The sequence below is a fragment of the Nipponia nippon genome, unplaced genomic scaffold, assembly GCF_047370975.1.
Source record: "Nipponia nippon isolate SJK-2023a ecotype South Korea unplaced genomic scaffold, ASM4737097v1 scaffold_12, whole genome shotgun sequence".
Lineage (NCBI taxonomy): Eukaryota > Metazoa > Chordata > Aves > Pelecaniformes > Threskiornithidae > Nipponia > Nipponia nippon.
The window spans coordinates 770970-787748 of NW_028262313.1; the positions used below are offsets into that span (position 1 = coordinate 770970).

General features: G+C 62.4%; 3 protein-coding genes across 7 annotated transcripts; all 3 read left to right on the plus strand.

The window, feature by feature from the left end:
- The first annotated feature begins 13 nt into the window (after positions 1-13).
- Positions 14-5834, plus strand: MARS2 (methionyl-tRNA synthetase 2, mitochondrial). The gene is made up of 3 exons (XM_087748242.1): positions 14-292; positions 480-814; positions 4600-5834. Exons 1-3 carry the CDS (start codon positions 70-72, stop codon positions 5776-5778), a joined length of 1737 nt encoding a protein of 578 aa, XP_087604368.1. The 5' UTR covers positions 14-69; the 3' UTR covers positions 5779-5834.
- A 2278-nt stretch (positions 5835-8112) lies between these two features.
- On the plus strand, positions 8113-12954 carry RAB33A (RAB33A, member RAS oncogene family). Of its 3 annotated transcripts, none has more exons than XM_009474600.2 (2): positions 8113-8441; positions 11944-12954. In XM_009474600.2, exons 1-2 carry the CDS (start codon positions 8220-8222, stop codon positions 12397-12399), a joined length of 678 nt encoding a protein of 225 aa, XP_009472875.2. In that variant the 5' UTR covers positions 8113-8219; the 3' UTR covers positions 12400-12954. The 3 variants fall into 3 exon arrangements, 1 of the variants encoding a protein (XP_009472875.2); XR_015702482.1 differs by lacking the exon at positions 11944-12954 and adding an exon at positions 9177-11935 and having other exon boundaries at positions 8303-8441; XR_015702481.1 differs by lacking the exon at positions 8113-8441 and adding an exon at positions 8449-11453 and having other exon boundaries at positions 11944-12081.
- On the plus strand, positions 12761-16763 carry RBMX2 (RNA binding motif protein X-linked 2). Of its 3 annotated transcripts, XM_087748244.1 has the most exons (6): positions 12782-12811; positions 12885-13000; positions 13096-13147; positions 13216-13345; positions 13498-13678; positions 15918-16763. In XM_087748244.1, the coding sequence occupies exons 1-6, from the start codon at positions 12807-12809 to the stop codon at positions 16337-16339; spliced, it is 906 nt and encodes a 301-aa protein (XP_087604370.1). In that variant the 5' UTR covers positions 12782-12806; the 3' UTR covers positions 16340-16763. The 3 variants fall into 3 exon arrangements, with proteins under 3 accessions (XP_087604369.1, XP_087604371.1, XP_087604370.1); XM_087748243.1 differs by having other exon boundaries at positions 12761-12811; positions 13096-13345; XM_087748245.1 differs by lacking the exon at positions 13096-13147 and having other exon boundaries at positions 12761-12811.
- Positions 16764-16779: the final 16 nt, after the last annotated feature.

Here is a 16779-nt window from a genome sequence, read left to right on the forward strand (position 1 = left end):
CTGCCGCGCCTCCGCCGACCCTTCCGGTTGGTCCCTCTGCCCCGCCGTCTCGATGGTGGCGCCGCCGCCATGTGGCGGCCGCTCCGCCGCCTCCCGCGCCCGCCCCGCCGCGCCGCCGCCACCGCCACCACCACCGCCGCCGCCGGGCCCGGCCGCCGCCTCCTGCTCTCCACGCCCATCTTCTACGCCAACGGGCCGCCGCACATCGGGCACCTCTACTCCGCCCTGCTGGCCGACGCGCTGCACCGCCACCGCGGCCTCCGCCGCGCCGGCCCCGGCCGCCTCTGCACGGGTGAGCGCGGGCCCGCCGGGCGCTGCGGCCCCGCGGCCTCCGCCGCCTCCCCGGGGCTGTCCCCGGCCTCCGCGGCCCCGGGCTGCTCCCGAGGCCCCCGTGTCCCCGCGGGGGGCAGGGGGGGGGCCCGGCCCCCGCGCCCTCTCCCCGCGGCCCCCGCCGCATCCCCGCCTCTCTGCCGTTTCAGGGACCGATGAGCACGGGCTGAAGATCCAGCAGGCCGCGGCCGCGGCGGGGACGTCGCCCCCGGAGCTCTGCGAGCGGATCTCGGGCCTCTTCCACCGGGCCTTGACCCAGGCCGCCGTCTCCTTCACCGACTTCACCCGCACCAGCGAGCCGCGCCACCAGCGAGCCGTGCGACACTTCTGGGGCGCCCTCCGGGACCGCGGGGCTCTCTACAAAGGGTGTTACGAGGGCTGGTACTGCACTGCCGAGGAGTGCTTCGTGCCCGAGGGCCAGCTCGGCGAGCGGCCGGACGCCCAGGACCGCCCCGGCAAGGTGTCGCTGGAGACCGGCCACCAGGTAATGGCGCCTGCACCGTCCCGCTCGAGGGCGGCCGCTCCTGCGGAGGCACTGCGCGCTGCCCTGGCGCTCTGGCCAAATTTGGGGGTGTTTAATGCCTCCTGTAGCCTTTTGTAGTTCACGTCAGCTAGGACTCGCCTGTATTTCGCAGAGTGTCTCTTTGGTGTTTATAGCGGTGTGTGGCTGTGCAAGGGAGAGCTGCCAAAGCCCCCGCCGGCTGATGCCAGTTTCAGCCGTGTGCCGTGGGAAGGATTCGGCTGCTGCTGGGTTCCACGGGCTGCTGGCCTGGGAACAGTGGTTTAAAGCGGTGATGAAAGAAGCGAGCTGTACGCAAGGATAAAGGTGTTTATAACGGAGGCGTTCCTTGGGTGGCCGGAGTTTCTGACCTGTTTGGTGAGGCAATTCCGTTTGGCCTCTGGACACGTTTCCTCAGTCTCGTTACACGGGTTTTGGCCCTGTGTGAAACACCGTGACATCAGCGGCCTGTGCTCTAGCCTGATGACGGAATAGCGGTGTAACCAGGGCTGTGGGACCTGACCGAGTCTCTCTCTGCCACTGCGTTTTCCGCAAGGTGTCAGGAGTTACATGATTTAATCCAGCGGTTGCAGATAATCGTGCTTCAGAGCTAAGCAGAGGTTGCGCTCTTGTGATATTTGTACGAGGCTGGGGCATAGGAGTGTTGGTTCACACAGAAAGGGGTGTGTTGGCAGATAATATCTCTTGATAAAGCACCTAACGTAGTTGGGGAAAAGATAAGGTTCCCGGCAAAGAAATCGTTCTTTAGATCTAAAATAGAGTCAGCAGGCTTCGGAGTCAAATATACCCTGAGGACAGTTACTTGCCTTAGCTGCATATCCAGCTGCCCAAGAGAAACGGTGGTGTGCACGGTGCGGAGAAGATCTTGCAAGGTGATGGAAGGAGGTGCTAGGTGTTTATTCCAAGCAGAACGAGACACTTGGGTAGTTTGTTGCTTGAGGAAGGAATGTGCGAAGGAAAAGGGGGAGTTTGCAACATGCCATAAAACCTGTACTTCTGGTGAGTCTCTGATTTTTGGTATCCGGTGGAGCCTGGGTGTGAAAATGTATGGCTCCTCTTTGAGTATGTCCTTCAGGTCTTCCTTGAACACTGAGAGACCAGAGTCTGTTCTGTAGGAAATTGTCCTCCTCCTTCACTCCATTACTGTGCTTCTGTGTCATTTAACGGGCGGAGAAGCTGGAGAGGAGCCACCAGAGGCTCCCAGTGGGCAGGGTACGGAGCACAGGCCTACGGGAGGTAGAGGGAACTGGGCCGGTTTAGTTTGGCAAACAGGATGCGAAGGGACAAGCTAATAGCAGCCTGCGCCGGTGTGCGGGGCAGTCACAAAGAGCACAAAGCCACCCGCTTCTCGGGGTGCCGGACCAAGGGGTAACGATGCCACAGGCTGTGCTGCGGGCCAGGCTGGGCATCAGGATAAGCTCTTTGCCCAGGAGGGCGGTGCCGTCCCGGGGCAGGTCTCCAGCGAGGCGCGGGCGTCCCGGCCTTGGCTGGGTAAAGCTCCCGTGAGCCCTGGCTGGTGGCAGCCCTGCTGCGGGGCTGGGGAGGGGTGGGGGGCCCGTCCCACCTCCGCTGCTCTCGTTTTGTGGGTTCGTTCTGGTGTGGGGTGGTGGATTAGTTTACCTGTAGGGTGAGCAGGTGCCCCACTGCAGGACCAGGAACCGTGCTGGTCTGTATTCGCTGGGAGGGGAGCTCCGTTTGTTGAAGTGTTGCATTCCTTGCTCGGGTCCGGCCGGGAGACAGTTGGTGCGTGTGGGGCTGCAGGGATTCTCCTTCTGACGAGGAAATGAGCTGGGAACTGCCAGTCCGGGGAGCATGCTGGAAGAGCCCAGGGGTGGTAACCGGCAAGCTGACGGTGAGCCAGCAGCGTGCCCTGGCAGCAAAGGCAGCCAACAGGATTATCGGGCTACGTGAACAGGAGCAATGCCTGGTCAAGGGACGTGATTATCCCCCTCTACGCAGCGCTCCAACGACCACATCTAGGTACTGCATCCACTTTTCCATCCCCCAGTGCACGAAACACAATTGAGAAGCTGGCAGAAGTTCAGTGGAGGGCCACCCAGACGGTTCAGATGCTGGAGCACTTGCCGTTTGAGGAGAGGCTGAGGGAGCTGGCTTCTTCAGCCTTAGAGAAGACAGGATTTTGGGAGCGCCTAGTGGCAGAAGCTCCCCCATAGCTACGAGGAGGTGATCAGGAAGAGGGAGCCAGGTTCTTCTAATGGTACATGGCAGGAGGATGAGAGAATGGGCGTAAGTTGAAACAAGAGAGGTTCAGATTGGATTTACAGAGAAACTTTTTCCCCGTGAGGACAGCCAAGCAGCAGAACCGGCTGCCTGGGGAGGTTCTGCCGTCTCCCTCCGCAGAGGTTTTCAAGGTGTGCCTGGCTGAAGCCCCGAGTAGCCTGTTCTGAGCCCATAGGTGGCTGCTGTGAGCAGGGGCTGGACTAGAGACTTCCTGAAGGATCCCGTGCTCCTAGGGTCAGGGCTGTTTGAAGGTCAGGAGAGACGGCACGCAGATTTCTCTGCAGGGCAGCTATTCCAGTAACTGCTCGCAGGCAAGCCTTGAACAAAGACGCTGGTTTTGTGGGTTGTTATAATTACTCTGCCCTTTCTCAACCTCTCTGTGCTCCAGGCTCTAACTTACCAGTTCTCGGGAGACAGCCTATTTCTCATCTCTTTTCCCACCGAGCGGCTTTCTGCTCACCAACCACCTTTCCTGCAGGTGGCTGGCTGATAGGTAGCTCGGCTCTTAGCGCTTGGCAGAGCAGTGAGGTGGGCTCTTCACAGCCAAACACCAGACGTCGTCAGCGTTTCGGAAGAAGTGATTGCAGGTCCCACTTTGAGTTGGCTTTTGCATCCTGAGTTGTTACCAGAGGGATCACTGGGTTGTGTAAAAGGGAATATTGGCTGGAGGACATGGCTTTGGCTCTGCGTGAAGCGGCCTGGACAGAGTGCTGAGAGCTGGTACCCAGAAACTGAAAAATATTATGGGAAAACATAGAGAATTTGGGGGGTGGGAGGGAAACCAAATCATTTTTGTTTAACTTGTTTATGATTTGTGTAGGGAAGAATATTTCTTTTGGGGTCACCTTCTAATCAAGTAAGCTAAGGTAGCGTTTCAACTACATCGTAAAGCGGTTTTGTACCACTGGGACTAATGATTCCTTGGGGTACCTCAGCCTGAGGTGTGGTGGGCTCTTTGCCGCTCGTATTGAGAGCGAGGCACTTTCTGCCTCAGTCAGAAGTTGTTGGGTTCAGTGCTAGAAACTGAAACTCCTGCAGGGTGCCAAAGCCTGTACTTTCTTATCTTAAAACCTTATTTTGCTTTAAAAGGTAAGAATTCTTGGCCTAGCCGTAGATCTCTCTCTAGATTTTCTACTGTTACTGCAAAACTATGTTTTCTAAGAAAGCATGTTCTTGTCTCCCTAATTCTTGCCTGACGACACATAAATCTGGCAGGTAGAAAGGTATTCCTTCCCCCGGGGCACGAGCATCTTTAAAAGCAGAGCGCTGAGCCATCCCAAGCGCCTCAGCCTGCACATGTTGCCCTGGGGAGCCCAGGGCGGCGGTGGCTTAGGAGAGGAGGTTCCTACTGGTCCCAGAAAGATACTGGGGGCTTCACATGTGGCGGGGAGCACACCCGAACGCAGAGGGAGCACGTGACAAACTCCACGCTGAGAATGCTGGGTGCAGGTTGTAAAACTGTGTGCAGAGCGTTTGGGCCGTGATTCTTTTCTCTCCTGCCTTCTCAGGTGCACTGGACCAAAGAGGAGAATTACATGTTCAGGCTCTCGGCGTTCCGGGATCCGTTGCAGAAGTGGCTCCGGGACAACCCGCACGCCATTTCCCCTGAGCCTTTCTACCAGCGCGTGCTCCGCTGGCTGGAAGAGGACTTGCCAGACTTGTCCGTCTCTCGTGAGAGAAGCCGGCTGCAGTGGGGTATCCCTGTTCCCAGTGACCCAACACAAACGATTTACGTTTGGGTGGATGCCTTGGTGAACTACCTGAGCGTGGTGGGCTACCCCGAGACGCACGGTGAGTGGTGGCCCGCTGCGCACCACGTTGTGGGCAAGGACATCCTCAAGTTTCATGCCATCTACTGGCCAGCGCTGCTGATGGCAGCGGGGCTGGCTCCCCCCGAGCGAATCTTTGTGCACTCCCACTGGACTGTCCGTGGGCAGAAGATGTCCAAAAGCCTGGGCAACGTGATTGACCCCGTTGCTTGTATTGGAGAGTACACAGTAGATGGATTTCGGTACTTCCTGCTAAGGCAGGGCGTACCTGAGCGGGATTGTGACTATTATGATGAGAAGGTTGTTAAGCTGGTGAATTCGGAACTGGCAGATGCTCTTGGGGGGCTCCTGAATCGGTCGACAGCCCTCAGCATTAACCCCAGCAACACCTACCCTTGTTTCTCAGAGTCTTGTTTTCCAAAGATCTTGGATTACAGGGGGACGAAAGCCGTGGGTAGGGCTTCTGCCGAAGACTATGAGTTCGTGGCATCTGTGGCTTCTCTGCCTCTGCAGGTGGCTAGTTATTTTGAAGGTTTCCAGATCTACAAGGCTTTAGAATGTGTTGCCCTGTGCGTAAGGCAGACCAACAGTTTCTTCCAGAGACACAAGCCTTGGAAACTCAACCAAAAAGACCCTGCGGAGAAGCTCTGGCTTGACACCATCCTCCACGTTACGCTGGAATGCCTGCGCGTCTACGGGACCCTCCTGCAGCCCGTGATCCCACACGCTGCAGACAAGTTGCTTTCCAGGCTGGCCGTTGAGCCAGAAGAGAGAGGTCTCTCAGGTTTGACATTTCTGCCACGCTACGACGGGAAGCCGTGTCCCTTTGAAGGGAGGCAGCTTGGACCTGACACCGGCGTCTTATTTCACAGACTAGAGAAGTCAAGACAGCATCAAACAGAAACCAAACAGCTCTAGTCTCTGACAAAGAGCTTCTGTAAATAAAAGCCTCCGGGAACTCCCGGAAAATGTCATCTTTGTTAAAAGCGTGCTCCTCCCTTCTCTTGGAGGCGGTACAGAGTGGAAAACCGGACGGAGCGGGGCTGTGCCGTCCTGCCGAGGTGACTGGCGTGGGTCTCTGCCTGCCGCGGGGAGCAGACGCACGTGGGCAGGTTGGTTGTGTGAGCAGGGCCGAGAGCTAGGAAAGCTGCCCTTGAGGGAACACCTAGTTAGCTAAGTCGGTAACAGAACAAACTGACGACGCAGCCTAGGGTTTGAATATTGCTGCTTATTTTCCCCCTGATGTATTTTACGGGACATAAAAAGCAGCTGAGGCAAATATTTATCCCCTTAACATAGGGAACTCTTCCTATGCAGCCTCGGGGCTCCACTGGAGAGCCCTCTGGCCTACATCTCGTATTTCCCTCCCGGCCCCTTCACCTTGTCTTTTCTGATGCGAGGAGCTGAGGACATTTTAAACACGAATGTGGCAGCCAGTCTGCTCAGCAGTCTCTTCCAGAGACAGCAACTCCCCAGCTCGCTCGCTCGCTCCAGGAATCCCTCCTCAGGCTGAGGCTCCAGGCGGATCAGAGTGCCCCCGAGGAAGGAACGGGTCTTTCCTGGGGCCTTCTCGGTCTTGTCCCCGCTCGCGCAGGGAGGGGGCTGAGCGGCAGCTCTGCGGCTGGTGTCCCGACCTCACCTTGCCTTTGCCCCGCGGGTTTTTGGCCAGGCCAGAAGTGGCTGGGGGCGGTCAGAAATGGTTTCCTGGTAACGCCTCTGGGACGTAGTCCAAGGGGCTCTGTTGGGTCCGTCAGCTGAGCCAGGGCCTCGGTTCAGCTGGTGCCTACGTGAGCCCTGATGGCAGGATCTCTTCTGGGTGGCTGCTCTTTGGACCGGAGGCAGTCCGGTGAGATGGGGTGGTTCGGTGGTCGAACGGGTGGCCTCGCTCAGCTGCGCGGACCTGCAGCCACGACCAAAATTGGAAAGGGGGGACGCGTTTCAGGCCCAGACTCAACTTTCTGAGGCTTTTCCACCTGCCGCGTAGTTTATTGCCCCCTCTGCTTCAATTCAGTGCTGCTGGGAGCAGGCGGCTGAGCGCTGATACCCTGGGCCAGTTGGGACCGCTTGGGGACCACTGGGAAATTGTCCCAGCATCTGGCTCCTCCAGTTCCCACCACGTGCCTGCACTGCAGGAGTCGTCTTGCATCAGCAGCCAGTTTTAGGGGGCTGTGATCTCTTTTGGAGCTGCCTGGGCAGCGTTACCGGGAGCGGCGCAGCCCCCACGGAGCACTGTGGGTCTCTGCGGAGGCAGCGAAGGGTGGACCGTGCTGCTTCTCCCTCCCGTTGCCCTCGCGGTTCTCCAGGACGCCCTCCCTGTGCCGCAGCACGCTGCCGGCCTGTTCCGGAGCAGTCACCGTCCCCTCCGCCCCCTCCTGCCGCCGTCCTCCTCTTCCCTGGGCAGTGCCTCTCACTCTGGCTGGCCTGGTGTGCGTGCTTCATGCCGCCAAACCGCCGTGCCCTCGTGCCACAAACCGCCGTGCCCTCGTGCCACAAACCGCCGTGCCCTTGTGCCGCCAAACCGCCGTGCCCTCGTGCCGCGGGCTGCCATGCCGTCACGCTGCGGACCACCATGCCCGCGGGCCGCCATGCCCTCGTGCCGCGGGCCGCCATGCCGTCACGCTGCGGACCACCATGCCCTCGTGCCGCAGGCCGCCACGCCCTCACGCTGCGGACCGCCGTGCCCTCACGGCACGAGTGCTGGCACCGGGCGGAGGCGCCTGCCGCCCTGCTCCACCCGCGAGGGATGGGGACAAGAGGGACGCCCTCCCGTTCCCCGACACCTCCGCCGCCCTGGGGAGCCGGGGAGAAGGGCTGCCGGCCCGGCTCGTCCCCAGCAGGGGCTGCCGCCCGGCCCCCTGCCCGCACCGGTGCGAGGGGCTCCGTCCACCCGCGCCGACGGGGCTGCCCTGCCCACCGGCCCGCGGGCACCGTCGGGCGGCGGCCGCCGGGTCCTTCTGGCACCGCCAGCCGCGGCGGGAGCGAGCGAGGCGGCACCGCTCAGCCGTGGGGCCCGCGGCTGCTCGCGTCCCCCGCTGCTGGGCCTGCCCCGCCCCGCCGGTCCCTGGCCCGCCCGGGGCATCGGTCGCGGGGACCGGGGGGACCGGGGCCGGTGCGTGGGGCGGGGCCGGGGCCCAGCCGGTGCCGGAGCCGGTGCGTGGGGCGGGGCCGTAGCCGTAGTCGGTGCGTGGGGCGGGGCCGAGCCGGTGCGTGGGGCGGGGCCGAGCCGGTGCCGGTGCGTGGGGCGGAGCCGAGCCCGTGCCGGTGCGTGGGGCGGGGCCGGGGCCCAGCCGGTGCCGGAGCCGGTGCGCGGGGCGGCGCGGGCCCATGAGCGGGTGAGGCGGCGGCGGTGCCGGTGCGGGATGGCGGCGGGCGGCGGCGGGCGGCCGCCGGGCCCCGAGTCCTCGCTGGAGCCCTACGTGCAGACCCGCATCTTCAAGATCATCGTGATCGGGGACTCCAACGTGGGCAAGACGTGCCTGACCTTCCGCTTCTGCGGCGGCGCCTTCCCCGACAAGACCGAGGCCACCATCGGCGTGGATTTCCGCGAGAAGACGGTGGAGATCGAGGGGGAGCGCATCAAGGTGGGCCACGGCGGCACCGGCACCGGGCGGCGAGGGGAGCCCGACGCTGCCCGGCCCCCCGAGCCCCTGGCAGGGGCTTTTCTGTGCTCAGCCCGGCTGCAGGGAGGGGACCGGGGCACGGTTTCCCGTCCCCGCGTTGCAGAGACGCTTTCTGCACCCCTCGCCGCTGCGTCGTGGCCGTTTGCGGGGCCTGAAGCGATGGCGGGGGGTGACAGGCTGCCGTCCGTCCGCCCTCCCGACAGCCAGGCCCTCGAAGCGTCGGGGTGGCCCCCGGCTCCCGGCCAGAAGCCAGGCAGAGCTGCGGGGAGCCGGGGGAAGGAGCCGTAGGCAGAAACCCATGCGTCTGGGGGGAGCAGATGGTTGTGGGCTGGCGGCGGCTGCGCTGGAAGGCCCGGAGCTCGCGCGAGCTGGTTGCAGTGGGCTGGCAGCTGGGGTATTAATGCCAAAGCCCGCTGTCAGCGAGCGCCGGGAGGGTGTGATTGCAGCAGGACTAGAATAGGACGAATTTGCTGTCCCAAGGCCAGGGCGACACCTGTAAGAAAAGCATCGGCCCAGACCTGGGGAGCTCTGGGTGACGTGTCAGAGCGGATCTGCGGATCAACGGCAGCCAGCGGCAGGCAGCCGGGGGAGCGGGGCTGGCAGCGGAGCTTGGCCTGCCCGCTTCGGTGGATCAGCACCGACAGCGTCTGTGTGTAAGGCTGACTGCTGGAAGAAGCAAATATCGCTATTTTGCAGGCAGATGGGTGATCCAAAGTTGAGGGACTAATCACGATGAAATGAGAGCTGCTATTGGTGGGTAAGAACTTTAGTTGTGCTTTTAAACTGTCCATGAACATTTTTCTCTCTCTCCTTTAAGAGGAGGGCTGCTCATTTTTCCCCCTGCCTCCCCCAGCACCATAGCTGTGGTGGTGTGAGCTGTAGCGCAGGCTGGCGTGCAGCCCGTCTTACCGCCACTAGCCGGAAAGCCTTGCCAGGCTTTCTGCCTTTGGATATTAGTTGTGCTCCAGCAGGCAGGAGCGGGCGGCAGGGCGGCAGATCGGCCTGTTCCTGGGACCGTGCGTCTAAGGGGGGCGGTGAGAGGTGGGAGAGGTGCCCTCCCTCTCCTGCTCTGCCCGGGTGGAACAGCTCAGGGGAGACCGGCAGGGAAGCGAAGGAGCAGCAGCGCTTCTGTGCCAGCATTTTTCCACTCTGAAAGACTCTGGGGCAGGCACTGTCTCGGTGGGGCACAGGGTGATTCGGATTAACCACAGACACTTGTTTAGAAATTGCCGGTTCCAGGCTTTGAGGCATTACCTACAGGGGCCAGCAGAAGTCGTAGACTCGCAGGCTCACAGCAAGGTGTGGGTTGGAAGGGACCTCCGGAGGCCATCTGCTCCAGGCCCCTGCTCCAGCAGGGCCACCCAGAGCCGGCTGCCCAGGACCGTGTCCAGACGGCTTTTGAGTGTCTCCAAGGGTGGAGGCTCCACAGCCTCCCTGGGCAGCCTGTGCCAGTGCTTGGTCACCCTCACGGTGAAAGCTGTTCCCTGATGTTCAGAGGGCACCTCCCGTGTTTCAGTGCGCGCCCACAGCCTCTGGTCCTGGCACTGGGCACCGCTGAAAAGAGCTGGGCTCCATCCTCTCTGTAGCCTCCCTTCAGGTATCCATACACACCGGTAACATTCCCCCGTTGAGCCTTCTTTTCTCCAGGCTATACAGTCCCAGCTCTCTCAGTCTTTCTTCATAGGAGAGACGCTCCAGTCCCTTCATCATCTTCGTGGCCCTTCGCTGGACGCTCTCCAGTCCATGCCTCTCCTGTACCGGGGAGCCCCGAACTGAACACAGTACTCCAGGTGCTCCCAGAACTGAAGGCAGCCCACCAGCACTGAATAAAGGGGATGGACCACCTCCGTTGGCCTGCTGGCAACACTTTGTTTAATGCAGCCCCAGATACCATTCACCACCTTTGCTGCAAGGGCACGCTGCTGGTTCAGCCTGGTGTCCACCAGGACCCCCAGGTCCTTTTTGGCAAAGCTGCTTCCCGGCTGGGTGGTCCCCAGCGTGTCCTGGTGCCTGGAGCTGTTCCTCCCCAGGGGCAGGCCTTGGCGCTGCTCCTTGCTGAACTTCCTGAGGTTCCTGTCAGTGCATTTCTCCGCTTGTTGAGGTCCCTCTGGATGGCAGCACAACCATCTCCCATCCCAGCCACGTTCCTCCCAGTTTGGTGCCATCTGCACGCTTGCTGAGGGTGCAATCTGCCCCACCATCCGGATCATTAAGGAAGATGTTGAAGAGGACTGGGCCCGGTATTGACCCCTGGGGTACACTGCTAGTTACCGGTGTTCAACTAGACTTCATGTCGCTGATCACCACCCTCTGGGCCCAGATGCTCAGCCAGTTTCCAGTCCACCTCACTGTCTCCTCATCCAGCCCGGGCGCTTGTTGGCTCCTCTGTCACTTGGGCCAGGGAGTTGTCATCGGTGCTCTCCAGGAACCTCCTGGATCGCTTGTGCCCTGCAGTGTCGTCATTCCAGCAGCTGCTGGGGTGGCTGAAGTCCTCCATGAGGACCATGGCCTGCAAGCACGAGGCTGTTCCTATCTGTCCGCAGAGCATCTCATCCGCTTGTTCTTCCTGCTCAGGTGGCCCATAGCAGACACCCACTACAGTGTCACCCATGCCGGTCTGCTCTTTAACCCTCGCCCACAAGCTCTCGGTTGGCTCCTCGCCCATCCCCAGAGCTCCCTGCCCTCCCGCTGCTCTCCCGCACAAAGGGTGGCTTCTCCTCCTCATCTCTTTGCCCTGGCTCCTCTGTATGTGCCACTGTGTAATTGTCGGGGTTCTCTTTTTATGGCATAGGATTAGGTGGACAAACGTCCTGATCTCGTGCAAGGATGTTTGTGAAATGAGAAGTGCTTTGTGCGGTTCGTTTCTGCGGTGGGGATGGTGGTCAAGTGCATCGGGAAGAGGATGAGAAGCAGGGAGCAGTCCGGCAGCAGAGAGCTGCAGGAGGGCTGCCTGGCAAGGTGTTACAAAGTCAGGTAAGTCACCAGGCAGGGACTTTTCTTGCTGAAAAGCGTGCTGCCAGTTCTCTTGAATATATAGGATCAGCTGCCGTGGCTGAGAAATGGGATGTGCTGTGCAGAGCCTTGCACTTGCCCGTGACTATTGGAAGTGAATGGAAGTGCTGACGTGATCTCTCTCACAGCTGAGCTGGGCTTGCTTGGTTGAGTTACACAAGCACACGCGGGCTGGCCTGTGCAGCCTCGGGCGCTGTCAGCAGAGGCCCGAAAGCTTGTGCAACTTCTCCATCAGTCCTGGTTGGTCTAATAAGAGGTTGCCCCCCCGGCAAGGCTCGCCTTGCCCGCGCCCTGCCTCGGGGACCGGCGGGAAGCCCCCCTGCGCCTGCCTGCGGGAGCTGGGGGAGCCGGGGAGCTGGGGGAGCCAGCCGGCTCCTCCCGCAGCAGCCCGCACCCCGGGCGGACGCGCAGCGCTCCTGTAGCCTTCCTTCTTGTCCGCTTTGCTTCCTAGGTGCAAGTGTGGGACACGGCTGGCCAGGAGAGGTTTCGGAAGAGCATGGTAGAGCATTACTACCGCAACGTGCATGCCGTCGTCTTCGTTTACGACGTCACAAAGATGACCTCCTTCACCAACCTCAAGATGTGGATCGAGGAGTGCAACGGGCACGCCGTGCCCCCCCTCGTCCCCAGGGTGCTGGTTGGGAACAAGTGTGACTTGAAGGACCTGATCCAAGTGCCATCCAGCATGGCCCTGAAGTTCGCCGACGCTCACAACATGCTTTTGTTTGAGACCTCGGCCAAGGACCCTAAGGAGAGCCAGAACGTGGACGCCATTTTCATGTGCCTGGCCTGCCGGCTGAAGGCGCAGCGCTCGCTGCTCTGCCGGGACCTGGAGGGGCGGCCGGGCCAGGCCCGCAGGCTGGAGCCAACGCACGACGCCAACGGTAAAACCTCCTGCCCGTGCTGAGCGGGGCTCCCGCCGCCCTTGTCACGGTCACCCCAATAAAGTCTCTGCGCCTCCAGTCAGCTCTGGGTCTTGCTTTGCTCGGCCCGGCTCGGCGACGCTCGGCTCGGCCCTGTTCGGCTACGCTCGGCCCGGCTCGGCCCGGTTCGGTAACACTCGGCCCGGCTCGGCCCGGTTCGGCTACGTTCGGCGACGCTCGGCCCGGTTCGGTAACGTTCGGCCCGACCCGGCCCGGCTCGGCGACGTTCGGCCCGGTTCGGTAACGCTCGGCCCGACCCGGCCCGGCTCGGCGACGCTCGGCCCCGCTCGGCGACACTCGGCTCAGTTCGGTCGGAGGGGGGGGGGGCGGAGCGCTGCGCGCCTGCGCGGCGGCGGGCGCATGCGCAGTGTGTGGCGGCGCCGCCGCCACCATGAAGTAGGTCCGGGGCGGGCGGGAGCGCGGGCAGGCCCGGCCCCGTTGCCGGTGCTAACGGTGCCCTCGCTCTCAGCCCCCTGACAAAGGTGAAGCTGATCAACGAGCTGAACGCGCGGGAGGCGGAGCTGGGTGTGCAGGAGGCGGTCTCGTGGCACGCGGAGTACAAGGACAGCGCCTGGATCTTTGTCGGTACGGGCCGGGCCGGGGGGCGGCGGGGCCGGGGCCGGGGCCGGGGCCGGTGCTCCCTTCCCTCCCTCCCTCCCCTCCTCTCCCTCTCGCCGCAGGCGGGCTGCACTACGAGCTGACGGAGGGAGATGTCATCTGCGTGTTCTCGCAGTAAGTGCCGCAGCCCCCGGGCCCGCCGCGCCCCCGCCGCCGCCCCGGGTGCTAAGGGTGTGTTGCAGGTACGGGGAGGTCGTCAACATTAACCTGGTGCGGGATAAGAAGACTGGGAAGTCCAAAGGCTTTTGCTTTCTGTGCTATGAGGACCAGAGGAGCACCATCCTCGCCGTCGACAACTTCAATGGGATCAAGGTGAGCGGCGCAGCCTGGGACGCGGTCCCGCCTGCCCGCCGCGGCTCCCAAGGCGCTGCTTCATGCCGAGCGGGAGCCCTGGCAGCACGGGTCGCTGGTGGCCCACGGCCCACTGCTCTGTGCCGTGGCTAACAGCACGACTCCTCCTGTAGATCAAAGGAAGGACGATTCGAGTGGACCATGTGGCCAACTATCGGCCCCCCAAAGACTCTGATGACTTAGACGATGTCACAAAAGCCCTCCACGCGAAGGGTTGTGGAGTTAAAACGCCGCCTCATACGTCATCCGATTCCCTGTCGGAAGATGACGATGTGCCTGTAAAAAAGCAAAAAGGTGAGGTGTGTTCCTCCAGCCTTGACCCCAGGCAGGAGTGTCTGCGCAGAGCCCTCAGCCTCGCCGGGGCCCTTCGCTCGGGGGAGCACCAAGGCCGCATGTGCTCTTGAAAAGAGCCACAGCCCTGGTGTCCAGGCTTACGTTGTGCTCCCCTGAGGGGTATCTGAGTGCCTCTATCTAGCCCTTATCTGTGAGTGTCCTCCCCCAGCCTCTGAAGGGCTGTGTCTCGCAGGCAATAATGGCACTTTTCCTGGAAAAAAGCCTGCCAGGCTGCAGGGTTACTGCGGGGGGAGCAGCGCTGTGGGGACTGGGAGAGGGAAGGCTTAGGAAGAGCACCACTTAACCTTACAATCTGGGTGCTGCTACTGTAGGACTGGAGCGCTGCAGAGCACAGCCAAACTGCGCTTGAACAAGCTGCCGCGTAAAGGACCAGCCTGTGCCGCTGTACTGATGGGTTTTTAAGAAGCCATTGGGTTTTTTTCCATCTGTGCAGCAGAGATCTTGAAAAGTTACCCTTGTCAGAGCCAGCGGAGTGCTAGCAGCAGTGACTTGCGGTGGGAGCTGCTTGCTGTGGCTTGCTACTGACTTCCAGGCGGCATCTGCCCGAGGTGGGCTGTGGCTCCTGGGATGAGCCGGTTCGGGGTGGTGGCTGTGGGGTGGGCGTGTCTGTTCTGAAATCGGCTTGGGGCTCCCGGCACGGCATGGCATGCAGGGGAACCTTCCCTCCCGTAGCCGGGCTCTGCCTGTGGCAGACGGATATTAGCAGCGGGCACTGGGGGCCATCCACGGAGGGCCCTGGCCAGGCTGGGGCGATGGGCCCAGGCACTGGGTGAGGGGCAGCAAGGCTCAGGGCCGGGTCCTGCACTGGGGGCACAGCAACCCCAGGCACCGCTGCAGGTGTGGGGAGGAGCGGCTGGGAGCTGCCCGGCGGGAAAGGGCCTGGGGGTGCTGGTCGACAGCCGCTGAACATGAGCCAGCAGTGTGCCCAGGTGGCCAAGAGGGCCAACGGCATCCTGGCTTGTGTCAGGAACAGTGTGGCCAGCAGGAGCAGGGCAGGGATCGTCCCCCTGTGCTGGGCACTGGTGAGGCCGCCCCTCGAATGCTGTGCTCGGCGCTGGGCCCCTCACCCCAAGGCGGCCATGGAGGGGCTGGAGCGTGGCCAGAGCAGGGCAGCGAGGCTGGGGCAGGGGCTGGAGCCCAAGGCTGGGGAGGAGCGGCTGGGGGAGCTGGGGGGGCTCAGCCTGGAGAGGAGGAGGCTGAGGGGAGCCCTCATCGCTCTCTGCAACGGCCTGAAAGGAGGCTGGAGCCGGGGGGGGTCGGTCTCTTCTCCCCAGGAACAAGCGATGGGACGAGAGGGAATGGCCTCAAGCTGCGCCAGGGCAGGGTTGGGTTGGGTATTGGGGACAATTCCTTCCCCAAAGGGCTGTCAGGCCCTGGCCCAGGCTGCCCGGGGCAGGGGCTGAGTCCCCATCCCTGGGGGGATTTAAAAGCTGGGGAGATGTGGTGCTGAGGGACATGGTTTAGTGGTGGCCTTGGCAGCACTGGGTTAACGGTTGGACTCGATGATCTTAAGGGTCTTTTCCAACCTAAACGATTCTGTGATTTTTATCTTGTAGCTACGGCTGAGCCCTTGCGCTGTCGGGGTGTGAGACCCCTTTACTGCGCTCCCGCCCGTCGAGGGGAGCTCGGCTCTGTGTTGTGGGAGGAGGACAGAGGATGGATGGGGCCTTAGTGTGGGGCGGAGGGGCACGTCGGTCAGGCTGGAGTCCTGCTTTGAGAGGAGGATCGGAGGAAAGAAAATAGGCAACAAAACTAAGGGTGGGGACAAGATGTCGCTCCAGAGCTCTGAGGAGATGCACAAAAATGAGAGGGAAAGGAATCGTTGGGTCTGGAGAGGAGAATTTCCATGGAGTGGATCACGGCGTTCCTATTGCGTGGATGTTACTGAGGAAAGAGAGCGCGAGGAAGGCGCTCGATATTCCAGGCTGTGTTGAAGTGCCTGAGGGCAGCCTTGCTGGGAAGAACTGAGGTGGCGAGTGTTGAAGGGGCGGAGGAGAAAGGTGTTGGGGTTGGAAGTGGAATAGCGTCTGTCTGGGGGGGGAAACGGGCCGCGAGGCTTGGGTGGAGGGGGCAGAACTGAAACTGGGAGTCGGAAAGGTGCCGCGGTGCTAGGCAGAGCCTGGGGAGATGAGGCGATGCTTGCAGGGCTCCGTCCCGAAAGATGAACCTTGCGTTTCAGATCAGGAGAAAAGCAGGCAGGAGCGGCAAAAGCAGAGCTCGCAGGCTGCGAAGAGGGCGGTGTCGGCGGAGGAGGCGCAGCCCAGGATCAAGATTAAGAAGGAGAAGGAGGACCCCGGCTACGAGCGCTGCGCCGGCGGGAGCCAGCAGCCCTGGAAGGGCTCTGAGAGGAAGCCCGGGAGCAGGGCGCAGCGAGAAGAGGAGGAGCGGAGGCACCAGCGGCCTTCGGAGAGAAGAGGGGAAAAGAGCTGCCCGGAGCAGAGGGGACCAAGCGGTTGGAGGGAGGAGGCCGGCAGGGGCGACGGGCACGGCAGCCGGCGAGACGAGTGTCCCGAGGGAGGCAGATCCCGGGAGCGCGGCGCCAGGGAGCCCCATCCCAGGCGGAGGGAGCAGGGCTCCGCCAGAGGCTCCAGCCGCTGCTGAGCCGCAGGGCAAGCGCTCCGCGGGCCGAGAGAGGCCCCGCGCTTGCCCAGAATCCTGCTCGCAGCCTCCCCGCCGCCGGACCGCTCGCCTCCAGCAGCTTCCCCTCGGTTTCCCGTTCCATCCCGGGGCAGGGCTCTCCCTGCCCGGACCGGGACGCGGGCTTTGTTGCCTCCTTCGGCCCTTCCTCAGCCTTGGGCTCGCAGGCGGGCCGGCACGCTGCCGCAGGCGGAGGGTCGCCGGGCGCGGCAGGACGCTCTCCAGGACGCTCTCCTTCCCAAAATTGCCCGGTCCCGTCCGTCCGGGGGCGTGTCCCCCTCTCGCACCGCGGGGACGGACCGGCGGGATCCCGGGAGGCGCCCGGGGCGGGTTTCCGCCGTTTGTCGTGTTTTAAATGGCTCTTAATAAAAGCCGCCTCTTGACGCGACGACAGCCCTGGCAGT

Coding starts and splice junctions, on each gene's coding strand:
- MARS2 (XM_087748242.1), top strand. CDS start 70: ATGTGGCGGCCGCTCCGCCGCCTCCCGCGCCCGCCCCGCCGCGCCGCC. Junction 293..479: donor CCCCGGCCGCCTCTGCACGG/GTGAGCGCGGGC, acceptor CTGCCGTTTCAG/GGACCGATGAGCACGGGCTG. Junction 815..4,599: donor CGCTGGAGACCGGCCACCAG/GTAATGGCGCCT, acceptor CTGCCTTCTCAG/GTGCACTGGACCAAAGAGGA.
- RAB33A (XM_009474600.2), top strand. CDS start 8,220: ATGGCGGCGGGCGGCGGCGGGCGGCCGCCGGGCCCCGAGTCCTCGCTG. Junction 8,442..11,943: donor TCGAGGGGGAGCGCATCAAG/GTGGGCCACGGC, acceptor TTTGCTTCCTAG/GTGCAAGTGTGGGACACGGC.
- RBMX2 (XM_087748243.1), top strand. CDS start 12,776: ATGCGCAGTGTGTGGCGGCGCCGCCGCCACCATGAA. Junction 12,812..12,884: donor GGCGCCGCCGCCACCATGAA/GTAGGTCCGGGG, acceptor CCTCGCTCTCAG/CCCCCTGACAAAGGTGAAGC. Junction 13,346..13,497: donor ACAACTTCAATGGGATCAAG/GTGAGCGGCGCA, acceptor CTCCTCCTGTAG/ATCAAAGGAAGGACGATTCG.